Source organism: Eulemur rufifrons, chromosome 15, assembly GCF_041146395.1.
Source record: "Eulemur rufifrons isolate Redbay chromosome 15, OSU_ERuf_1, whole genome shotgun sequence".
In the NCBI taxonomy this organism is placed as follows: Eukaryota; Metazoa; Chordata; class Mammalia; order Primates; family Lemuridae; genus Eulemur; species Eulemur rufifrons.
In genome coordinates, this window is record NC_090997.1 from 72,190,570 (window position 1) to 72,202,953 (window position 12,384).

Below are 12,384 nucleotides of genomic sequence, written 5' to 3' on the forward strand. Positions count from 1 at the left end.
TTAAAAATACAGCTTTTCTCAAACTAGCTTGTTATTTATAGCAGCTCAATTTACTATGTACTTATATATTTCCTAATTGTTATCCTGACTGCATTTTAAGTCTCTACTTTTATCCTTTTATGTTTCACAGGATGGTAGTTTAGTTCACATAAAAGGCAACTGCTTCATTATTCGATATTAATTATCACCACTCAACTTTGCGTATTCAAGTTATTACATCGTATATCTTTTTGTGATATTATTTCTCAACATAAAAACAGAAGTATAGACTTACCAGAGACTTATATTTCGTTTCAAGAAGTCTTAGCACTGCAGTTCTGCTATAATATGCATGCTAAAATTAAGGGGGAAATGATATTTAACTTAATATTCAAGCTATGCCATTTAAATCTATTTTTCCTGTATTATTTCCAGTAACATCATAAATCACACAATAACTTAGGTTTAAATTATTATAAATCAATGCCAAACAGATTTTTCTATGTACATTTGGATTGGGAGTATAGCAATCACAAGAATGCAAATAATATCAAAAAACTTACAGATCATTTAGTGACAAACCAGTAGGAAAAAAACATTCTATCCATTAATTGTGTCCCATTTCCATGATCAGCTATTTTAAAATCACCACCAAAAAAGCATACCTGACTACCAGTGTATAATAGTACTCAAAGAAAAGATACCCAAGTGGTCAAAAAAGAAAAAAAAAAAAAAAAATCACAACTCATACTGAAGAGGATATTGTACTGCCTGCATGTGCAGAAATCTCCCAAAGTTGAAATGCTCTGAAGGAACAGTATCCTAATCATTTTTCTGCCAATCATATTTAAAAAATGATTCAAAGTGCCAAAAAAGCTTTAATTCTCTCCTTAGAGCCAAATATAGATGGAATTAAAACACATAAATAAGCAGCATTGTACAAAAGCAGGGAAAACTGTAAATATCATTTAGTTAAATTATGTAAGATAAAATTAGTTCAAAATATAGTTTCTTCATTTTATTTAATAATGATAAAAATATTAAACAGAATAGTACCCTGTTAAAAACTATCAAAATTCTGAGGAGTAAGTTTTTTAATTAAACATTAATTAAATGGCATTTTGGTTAACTGGAGGTTAATCAAAACCCTGCATGTTTTAGCCCTTGTAGTTTACAATGTTTTCAAAAACTACTAATCCTTTTTTCAGCTTATTAAAGAAAAATATGTTGATAGACTATTAAACTATTTTTGATATCGACCTGAATGTTCTGAAAAGGAATCTCATAGTTCATCCCTTAGAACAGGTCAGCAAATTCCAGCCCTCAGACCAAATTCAGACTACCACCTGATTTTGTAACTAAAATTTCACCGGAACACAGTCAAGCCCAATCATTTACATGTTATCTATGGATGGTTTGGAGCTACAATAGTTGAGCTGAAAGCTGCAATAGAGACTACACAGCCTAAAATATTTCTTATCTGGCTCTTTATATAAGTTTCATAGACAAAAATAGTATAGGAGGATGTGATGAATTTTCATTAATACTAGAACACACTTGAGGATCTGATTTTTTAATAATTTTCTGCCTCATTATCTTAAGAATCAACTAGTAGCAATAAAAATATTAAGTGAAAAAAGTTAGTTACAAAGGTAGAATATGATTTCATTTTTATTAAAAAAAGATGACCTAAACAGATAAAGTATATATAATAAAAATATTAATTCCTATATAAAACAAGATCTAAATAGTTATCGCTGTATTGCATAATTAGAAAAATTTAGTATTTGAGCTTTTACATATTTTGCGTATTTTTTTCTGATAATGGTATAATTTGAGAATCAGGAAAAAATTTAAAAGTGTCAGATGTGAGGAACAAAGGGTTCATGTTAAGTTAAGTTAATTAAATTCAGCAAATATTTACCAAACACATACTATATAGGCCAGGTAAGGGCTAAGTACTGGAGACAGACTTGTGTTCTGGTTAGTTTGCCATTTATCATACAGCTCAGATAGCAAAAGGCAAAAAGTGCCATCAGCTAGATAACATCCAAACTGTCCTGAGCAGTAAATGAATATCCCCTAGCTCTTCCCTTCCCCGCTGCAACAAATATAGTACCGTGGTGCCTACTACACAGATTGAGAGAGAAAAAGATGTGAGAACAAAAGCCAGCTGTGTTGCTACTACTGCTAAACACAGATCTGTCTTATTCAACAGTGGTTGAAGGAGGTAACAGTATAAAGATCTCTCTACTCTTAATACTAGCTTCAGTTCCAGAACAGTGGTGAGCTCCATAGGAAATTGCCAGATTCAGGCATTAAACACATTTCCCCAAATCAGGTTCAGGAGGGAGGCAAATGAAGAAATACGTTCAGACATATCTCCTAAGCCAAAGAAAAATGAGTATTGAATCCTTATGGTCTACCACATATGCTTAAAATTTTTGAAGCTTTTAACTAAAGAAAAATCAGATTTGGATAGTTCATTCAGCTTATTAAATAGCTTCAAATGAATTACCATTTAAAATTCTATTCAGTCTCTGTCACTTCCTAGGTAAACAATCTTGGGCAAGTTAACTTCTTCATTGCTTCAATTACTACATAGAAAAAATGGGTTATTAATACCACCTACCTCATAAATTTTGTAAAGAATTAAATGAGTTAACACATATAAAAGCAATTAGAACTCAGCACACATTAAACATTCAAACATTAGTTATTCTTTAAAATAATAATAGCAATGCACTGAAAGGTATAAAAACATTCTATTTTTCCTTACCATCCACTTTTTGAACCACACAGCCCTGGTATCAACTAAGGCAAAAAAGTAGATCGGATCTAAAATCTTTTGTGAGGCATGATGACTTTGATTATGTTTAACTGATAACAAGGACAAAGTACTCTCCACAATTTCTTCCATATACCTTAAAGTTTGGAGAAAAAAATGATTTTAGAAAAAACCAAATGCTATTTTATATAGATATATATATACACATTGGTGATGTGCATTATGTTTATGGAATGAAAAAGTGGCATAATCTTCAGAAACAATTTTTTTTATGTTTCAGTAAATGGCAGAGGTGGGATTCATACTCAATTTTTCTGCTTAAAAACTTACGTAACGTTCTCCTTCAACACTGGATCTCCAAATTTAACTTTCCTTTTTAGACTCACAGATGCTCTTACAACCTTATTAAAAATTTTAGAGCTGAAAGGAAAAAGCTTAAAGAACATTTAAGGAACCTGTCCAAAGTAACCTAAGGCTACAACATCCTCTTTTACTTTGTTGTGATAATAGTATAAAATGGTACTTGTATAGAGCCATTCACTTAGCTAAGTACAAAACATGACAAGCTTAAAAAAAAACTAAAACTTTTATTAATCCTTTCCCAATAATATAAGTCAATTAAGACTGTCTATATTCTTTCACTTTAAAATGTACGTGGGGCAGCAACACTCCTTTGTTTTATGTTGGCCTAAGTTAGGGGACTTACTTCTCTGGGTGACGAATCCAGAAAGACGGAGCCTCTTTCTGATACTCATTTAGAAGACGAACCTACAAAGCAGTATAAAACAGTTCTCACAAAATTAGAGTTCTTAAATATAAAACTACTTAAATAAAAACAAAAGCATAGTCTAGCAAATGAATACCTTTTTAAGTAAGCGGATGACATTAGGATTAGTTATGTCTACACCAGCTGAAAGAGTAGGAATATGATTTTCTCTAGAAAGAAAGTATAACTCCAAATATTTTGCTGAAAAGAAAAGGTAAAAACACAACACTTTTATACCATTCACTTATAGTGTTTTCTGAAAAGTTATTTCTTTTCCATTTTTCTTAAGTATATACAAAAGAAAAAAAACACTTAAAATTATTTAATAAACATACCTAAGCTTGTATAAATTTCCTTGGTCATATGTAACGGTGAAAGTGTAAATGTCTGTGCATAGAATTTTAAAATCCGGTCCTATGGAAATGAGACAGAAGATCTGCATATAAGATTCTTACTAGAGGAGATGAAATATTTTTCACATAGTAAAACCCCAGATAATAAACACTTAAAAAATAAACCATTCAGAAACCTGAATAGGAGTGTACTTATTTTAAAAAGAGCACATTCTTATGTTGGTCAGCAAAAAATAAAATCGACCAAAATAGTGAATCTAATAACAGAAATATATTGTTGCAAAATCTGGTAATAGTAGGTGCTGATACTGGCCAGGAGGGGGTAGAGGGGTGGTTTGATAGAAGGTACAATGTAAAGGTGTCACATAAAGGAACAGGGTAGGAAGTACTAACTTTTAAAAAAAAACACACATTTCCAAATCCAAGATTTGTCTTTTTAAATTGCTTACATGGGTAGTTTCAGAAATTAGACATTTAGGATTCTTTCTAATAATTTTCCTACTCCCAAGAAAAATACACATATTTAAAAAAAATTACATTATTAAAACTCAAAGTGGAAACTATCACAAAGTAAATGAAACAAATGAGGTAACATGTAGTTAGAACAGTGCCTGTCACTAGTAGGTACTTAAAAAATGGTAGCTATTATCATCTTAATTATACCAACTTTAATATTGTCATAAGATATTAAATCCTACTTGATATTAATCCTAATAGTGAAATCCAACTTTCCATTCAAGAAAAACAAAGTTGCCTTAAATTTTCTAACTTGCAGAAAAAAATTAATAATCCTGCTTAAATCACTTAGCATAATCTGCTTACAAGAAATAGTTCCCCAAATGACTAAAGATATCTTCTAATGACCCCAAGAAATTCCTACTTGGACACAGGATATTAATTACTTTGGGAAGTCTATTTTTACAGTTGCAGCAATTGATAAATACCTGTCACACTTTTCAGCCACCATAGGCTTCACTCAGTTACATGTAAGAGTCCTTTAGCGCAGAAGAAACAGAATCAAACTCAAAAATAATTTGGATCAAGCACAAATTGAAAATGAAAAGAAATTCATGCCTTGTTTTCTACTTTAAAATGACTGATTCTATTACCATTTCTCCCCTATAACAATTGCTTCCAATTTTCCAATTTTATTAGCTTAATAAAACTGTCCTTTGCTAAGTAATAATCTATAATGGCTAAATAATGCAACTTATACTGACTCATTAGGAACATAGCTATTTTATAAAGTTATTAACATAATTTCTAAAATAAAAGAACTCTACTGAGCCACTATGTTGTCTTTGTTATGTAAGGGAAAAAATACAGGAAAATTTACAATAGCATTTCTTGTTATTCTCGAAATGTTAAAGGGGACCCTAAAATATCTTTTATTCCCTTGAAGTTCTTGGATCACTGAGTTTGCACAGAAGTCTACAATACCCTCTGGTGTTAATACGGTTGAACTGCATCCAATTATGAGATAAACACCTTCTTCCCCTTGTAAGAATAACAACTACTTGTTCTCAAACCATTTCTGTATACCAGTATAATTATATCTTCATTGATGGTAGTGTGTAATTTTTAAACAGACAAATGTATTGAGATATCTTATATTTTTCTATAACTATTTGTTTACTCTTTCTGTCCTCTACTAAAATCTAAGTTCCATGAGGGCAAAGACTTTTTTTCTGTCTTGTTCCTAATATGTTCCCCACATCTAAACTAGAATGATGCACATTGTAAGTAGTCGACACATATTTATCGAACAAAAAGCCAAATGTAACTATTGTACTAATGCCTTAAAGTCTGTACAAAACACTATTTCAATTTTAAAGCAAAAATTTTTTCACTGACATATCAATTAGGAAAAAAAAAGACTCTTAAAAAATTCAAAAACCCAATTTCTATTTTAAATGTGATGCTTGGATATAGTCAAATTTTTTTTTCATTCACATCACAGACACTATAGAATTATTTCCACTTGTTAATATAAGCTTAATTTTCATCATATAATAACTGTTCCTGAAAAGTCATATGCAAATCAACTTTTACAGAAATCATATCTGACTCCATAATTTTACAATTTTAGAAATTTTCTTTATTTTCTCTATGATTCATCTCAAATTATTTTCTAAACTCTTTACAGATTTCTAGCTTCTCTCTTAAGCAGTTATCTCTAAATATTTAAATGTATGACCAAAATCCTTATGAACCCTTTTGAATAAATCTTAATTCATCATTTTTAAGTTCAAATGCCATGTATCATGAATTCTTTTACAATATTTTTAACTCAAAAACAATGACACAAATATTTGATATCCCTTTATAAGATAAAACAAAATGCACAAGGTAACAGTCTATTTGGCAATGAAATATGATATTGACCATACTTTGAATATAATCATGAAATAGTCATTCCTTTTAAGAAAATTTGATAATCAGAAAGGTAAAACTTAAGTTTTGTAAATATTTGAGCTACCATTAAAAAAACTATATTTTATTTCTAGAATGGTTAGAAGACAGAAATTATTTTTAAAATTTACACAACCATTTCCTTACACTGAACACAGGATCAGGATCTGAAAGAGACACTGTCAGTTTTTCACAGAGAGTGGTCCAGTTTTCACAGTTTAGGACATCAGATGGAGGAGCTGAACATAATGTTTGCAAGGCTTCATATCTCACCTATAATTTTTTAACAAAGATTTTTATTAATACTCAGGCACTAGAATAATACCAGTTCTCCAAAACAATATGTATCAAACTATTGAAAGGTAGAGTCTGGATAACTGTTACAAGGAGCCATTTATCAGATGCCCTTTTATAAAACAACTCTTGAGAACTCATTTTTAAACTAAGTGCTGAACAGAGAAAAAAAATAGGTTGCTGTTTTGTGTACAGCAAAAATTAAAACACTAAATGTACTAGAAGATCCTAGGTCTCATGTTTAAGTGGAATAGGAGGAAGAATGAAGGCAACATTTTCCAGTGGCCTTGTCCTACAGACATTCCCCATTCTAGCAGGTCCCCATAAGCAGTCCTATAGTTTGAGAGCTTTAATTTCAAAACATCATCCAGATATGCCCCTGGTGAAGCATCCCCATTTCAAGATATATGAACAATTCTCACAAAACAATTAGTTTGAACCTGCTTTTTATGCTATATTTTCTAACCTTCTAACTACTGAGGTAGAAGAAAAAAGTCATTCAGCAGTGGGATACAAAATTGAATTTCTGTATTTTCACAGAAAGCTTACTTCTTAATCAGTCTTCTCAAAATCCAATCAGAATTCACTCAAAACAGTACGACCTGAGGGAAAGTAGTGCGGAATAGCTCTGCTCCAATGATGAACTGAGTAAAGCTGCTTCTTTCCCACTCAATCTCCAACCAGTGAATAGTAACACACTGATCCCACCCTGGTCCTCAAAATCTGGTCATTTCCCAACTGAAACAACTGAAACCTAGGGACTGAAAAGGTGAGGCACCAGAGGAGCCAACAGGAGCCAAGATCTCAACAACCACCTGACTCACACTCTGAATCAGGGTGCCAACTGTAAGGCGAAAAAGATAGGATATATTTGAAAATGCCTATATATTCATATGAAAGAACTCCTAAAATTCAACTTTGTGATAGGCACTGGGGGAATATGGAGAGAGTTTTTAAAATTATGAGTTCATTTACAATGTTAAGTATCTTTTCCTTCTCAGTTCATTTTTAGGACAAAAATCCCATTAAGAATTTACTACTTACAGAAGCAGAATAAAGGTTTCTGAATAAGTATAGATTTCCAAATAATCCATTTAAACTGAAGACAATAGGATTTTTATCATATAAAAGTCAAATTTTGAATAGCTTTTAAAACGTATTATTTAATATGAACCCAGAAAGCAAAAGGCTGAAAGGAAAAAATTATTGTTATGATTTTTTTAGAAAATTTCAGTGAGGAATTAAACTATTAATTTAATTTAAAATGAAAGTTTGAAAAAAATAATTTCAAAAATTGAGACCAAATGGTCTGTCATGTTTTCTATTTCAGACTGACTTTCAGATAAAATTAAGACTTCATTAACAGTACCTTGTACAATATTTTTAAAAAATAGACATATTTCAATACAATTGATCCTTTAAAAATACTTTTTCTAATAAATGAACAAATTGTCAAAATTGCTCATATGGGAGATATTGGTCAAAGTTTTCAAAATTTCAGTTAGATAGGTGGAATAAGTTCCAGAAATGTATAGTACAACCTGGTGACTATGTTAATAATAATGTATTGTATTCCTGAAAATTACTAAGAAAGTAGATTTTAAGTGTTCTCACCACAAAAATAAGAAGTATATGAGGTAATGCATATGTTAATTAGTACAAGTCAGCCATTCCTCATTGTATACATATTTCAGAACAAGTTGTACATGATAAATATATACAACTTTTATTCTTCTATTAGAAATATTTTTTTAAAGTTACTCACATTTTCTAGAAGCAGAAAAAGAATTAAAAATTTTTTCCTAAGAAATCACTAAAACATTGCATACAAAGAACAACGAAGAAATGGTTTTGAGGACAATTGCTCATAACTTCATCCCTTCAAAATTGAAGCTAGAAATAAAAATTTCCTTTTACAAACCATGACAATTCTCTAAGGAAAGCCTCCCTTACACTGTGACCTTTCATTTCAAGACTGAGTTTACCAGGGATCTCAGTCTAGGATTGCCCATAATAACAAAGGCCTAACCTCAAGAGAAACAGCCCAGCTGCTACTGATTGTAATCCAATACATTATAAATACATGATAGCCAACTGAACTTGACAGCTATCCTTTTAACTTACCTCTTTAGGTTGCCCAGGATCCAACTGCTCTAAAATCAATTGTAATTTTCCTTGACAAAATTTGTAACTCTGTAACACAATTGACAGAGCATTCACTTATTTACAAGGCTTTCAGAAGTATTGCTATAAATTACTTTTAATATAATTCCAAGCATACAACACATTCTGTACAAGAGAAGATAATCTATTTTGATTTGGCAGTGCTTGGGATTTTTATTTCCCAAGACTTTTAAATGGGAACTGAATATCCCAGTAAAACAGTTTACCTTCATGTATATGAAACTGTTATTATTTGCATAGCAATTGGAATGTGTGGAACATTGTAAGACTCAAAAGACGTAAAGCCAAAATATTATGTACCCAGAAATATGAGATTAATGAAAAAGAAAGATAAAATAAACAACAAAAACAATTTTACTTGCTTTTGTACCCTAGGAATAGCTACAGTGGTGCTTCATCTTTTTTGTTCCCTTTCTTTCCTGTACTTTTCCTTAGCATTTCTTCATAGTTTTTTGGTGAAAAAATTCCATAAGTAAAAACCTGCATCTAGAAAAAAGTTTATGGTACGTAGGCCATAAGCTATTTTGGAAAAATAAAGGATCTTTTTCCCACCAAAGGCAATTTAAATACACATAATACCTACAAAATCATCTAAAAATAACAAAGATTACAAAAATAGCTGCCACTTACTGAATATCTACTATGAAACATGCCCATCTCAACTCACAATGACTCTGTTAAATTGAAAAATATGAAAACCAAAGAGGTTAAATAACTGCTTCAAGTTACACAGCTATCAGAATTCACATTCTCATCCGTATTAGAGACCCTCCTCTCTTCACTATGCTCTTTCCTGAGGTGTTCTCATCCAGTTCCTTGACTTTAGATATAACATGATGATACATAAATTTATTCAGTCACTTGATCTCTAGAGTTATATATCTAATTAACCTCTCAACATTCCATTTGGATGCCTAATGGGCATCTCAAACTTAACAGGCCCAAAATAGAATTCCTGATTTTTTTTTTCTTAAATTCCAAATCTGCTCCTCCCTCAGACTTTCATCTTGGTAAAGGGCACCATGATCCATTCAGGCTGAGTTAAGTCAAAAATAGAAGTCAACCCTGACTCCTCACTTTCTCTCATTCCTATATTCAGTCCATCATTAAGTCCTGCAAGACAATCTCCAAGTTTCAAATATATTAAATCCAACTACCCATTACTACTTCCATGGTAAAACCCTAGTCCAAGGCCCCATCACCTGTAATCTGGACTACTTCAATTCACCTTATCTGGTCTTCCGGCTTCCACTCTTATCTCAACTTGCCCCACTATCCATTCTTGAATATCAGTCAAAGCTTCTCAAAGTTAGAAATCATATCCCATCGCCCCCTTACAGAAGCCCTCAAAAGACTTCCCACTTTACTCAGTTTCTCTTTCCCCCTCTCTCTCTCTCATATATCACCCTGCTGTCCACGCTCCAGGTACACTGCCGTCTTTCCAACCCTGCAAGATGTCACGCTCACTCTAGCCTAAGAACGTTTGCCATAGCCTTTCCTCCAGCTGGCAGTGCTCCTACTCCAGAGCTTTGCATGGCTGCCTTCTTACCACTACTTAAAACTCAGCTCAAAAGCCTCTGCACAGATAACTCACACTGTGTTATCCCTAAAGCTAACCTTTCTACCAAGTGAATCCTGCACTTTCAACTTTTGTATACCAGTGGCATACCTTATTGGCATCTCAAACTCAATATGACTAAAAAAACTGAACTTACCATATTATTCTCCACATCTAACCTTCCACTCCAATCCCAGGCATGGTTTATGACATCATCAGCCTCTAGCCATCTTGGCTTGAAACCATAGCTAGACCTTTGACTCTACTGCCATTTGTGCCACCCCCTCCAAAACACTGTCAATAGTTAAGTTTAATGATTCTACCTCTGTAATAATTCTCATGTCAGTCTATTCTTATTTATTCCTACAAAGCTTCTTAAGTTTGGATCCTCATTACTTCTTACTTCAACTACTCTATAAGGTAGGCTCTATCTCCACTACACACATAAGAAAACTTAAGTATAGAGAGGTTAAGAAACCAAGGTCCAAATTCACCAATGGCAGAACCAGAGGTTATTTCAGCTGGTTTGTCTCAAGATTCAGAATAAATTAGCTTCATGTAGAATGGCTGTTTCAAATTGAAACACATCTAAAACTTTTTAAATTATGCACTCATCTTTCATTAAACTGTAAAGAACAAAGTTACTATTTCAAAACTAAAACATAAGGTTTTAAAAACATTTTCAAATGCTAATTTTTTCTTAATTTCCTAGATGTTTTAATTGTTTTGACTTAAAAAATCTTTAGCATTTTTCTGTAAAAGTGCTACAATGAGAATAACAAAAATCTGTTACTATTTTAAAGTATGAGGAAACCAAGTGTTCATAAAGAATATTAGCACTGTTAATCAAAGAAATTACTAGTTTTCTGACATTCTTTCCTCAAGGGAGTACTACTAAAACAAGCAAGCAAAAATAACCACACACCAGTCCTGATGCTTCTCCCAAACAATCCACCTGTCTCAGTCCTAACTCTAGGTAACTACAATATCAACACTACTATGTTCAGTTTTTGAAATCTCAGCCACTTTTCCCTTTCACTTCTACATTTTTAAGATTTTATGACCCCTTTTCTGCTTATAAAACAAATAATAAGAAGAATTAAAATCTTTTCAACTGGTGTTAGCCAAAGATGGAGGAACTTGTGATGTGTAGATTAGGATGTAGCTAATCCTATGTTCTGGCTGATGTTGATGAAAAAGAGATGAGGGTCTTAGAATCTCTCAGCATAGCATAAAATCCTCAAAAGCAGAATTTCTCACCAAAAAGAGCATTGTAGAGCTTTGAAGATTTAAGGAGAGGCCATAAAATGGGCTGAACTTAAGATATTCTGATTAAGATTTGAAGAGTAATGGCAAGAAATAAATTAGGGTACTTGAAAATGCAGACTCAGAAAGACAAAGCAAAGGACATGCACCCAATAAAGGAAAAAAAAAATTACTTGAGAAAAATTCTTACCAGAATAATTCATAGCCTAGCAACAAGATGGAGCTCAGACTATTTCCAGGAAAAGAAGAATACATTTCCTTGATTCCTCCAGCTTCCAGAAGCTGTCGGTATTCCTTGGCTTTGATCGCCCGCTTCCACCTTTGAAGCCAGTGATCAATCACATCACTCCAACCTCTATGTCAGAGTGCACAGCACTTTCTCTGACCCTCCTGAGTATCTCTTAAACAGACCCTTGCGATTAGATTACATTGGGCTCACTTGGATAACTCAGGATAATCTCCCCCATCTGAATACCCTTAACTTAATCACATCAGCAAAGTCCCTTTTGCCATTTAAGGTAGCATATTCACAGGTTCTGGGGATTAGGACATGGACATCTTTGAGATGGCCACTATTATGCCTATCACAGGTATTAAAGGATAAATTTCAAAGAGAGCCAGCTTGGAAAGCAAAAAAAAAAAAAAAAATAGTAAATGCTTTAAGCACATTCATGGTATATAGGAATAATAGGTAACTGTTATCCTAAACTCACCTTCTCCACAAAAAGTGTACACTCAGGGGTAGTTTCCTTGAAGTGTAATAAAATAGCTGGCACACTACACA

At 32.4% G+C, this 12,384-nt stretch overlaps 1 protein-coding gene across 2 annotated transcripts in view; it reads right to left on the bottom strand.

The window, feature by feature from the left end:
* Nucleotides 1-12,384, bottom strand: part of TBC1D32 (TBC1 domain family member 32) — a 183,862-nt gene that overhangs the window by 155,097 nt on the left and 16,381 nt on the right. For both annotated transcript variants that reach the window (XM_069488273.1, XM_069488271.1), the window contains exons 4-10: nt 8,717-8,785; nt 6,446-6,571; nt 3,869-3,947; nt 3,631-3,734; nt 3,474-3,535; nt 2,759-2,903; nt 275-334 (exon numbers count right to left, since the gene is read on the bottom strand). In XM_069488273.1, coding sequence (XP_069344374.1) covers nt 275-334; nt 2,759-2,903; nt 3,474-3,535; nt 3,631-3,734; nt 3,869-3,947; nt 6,446-6,571; nt 8,717-8,785 — 645 coding nt within the window. The remainder of the gene's footprint in view (nt 1-274; nt 335-2,758; nt 2,904-3,473; nt 3,536-3,630; nt 3,735-3,868; nt 3,948-6,445; nt 6,572-8,716; nt 8,786-12,384) is intronic.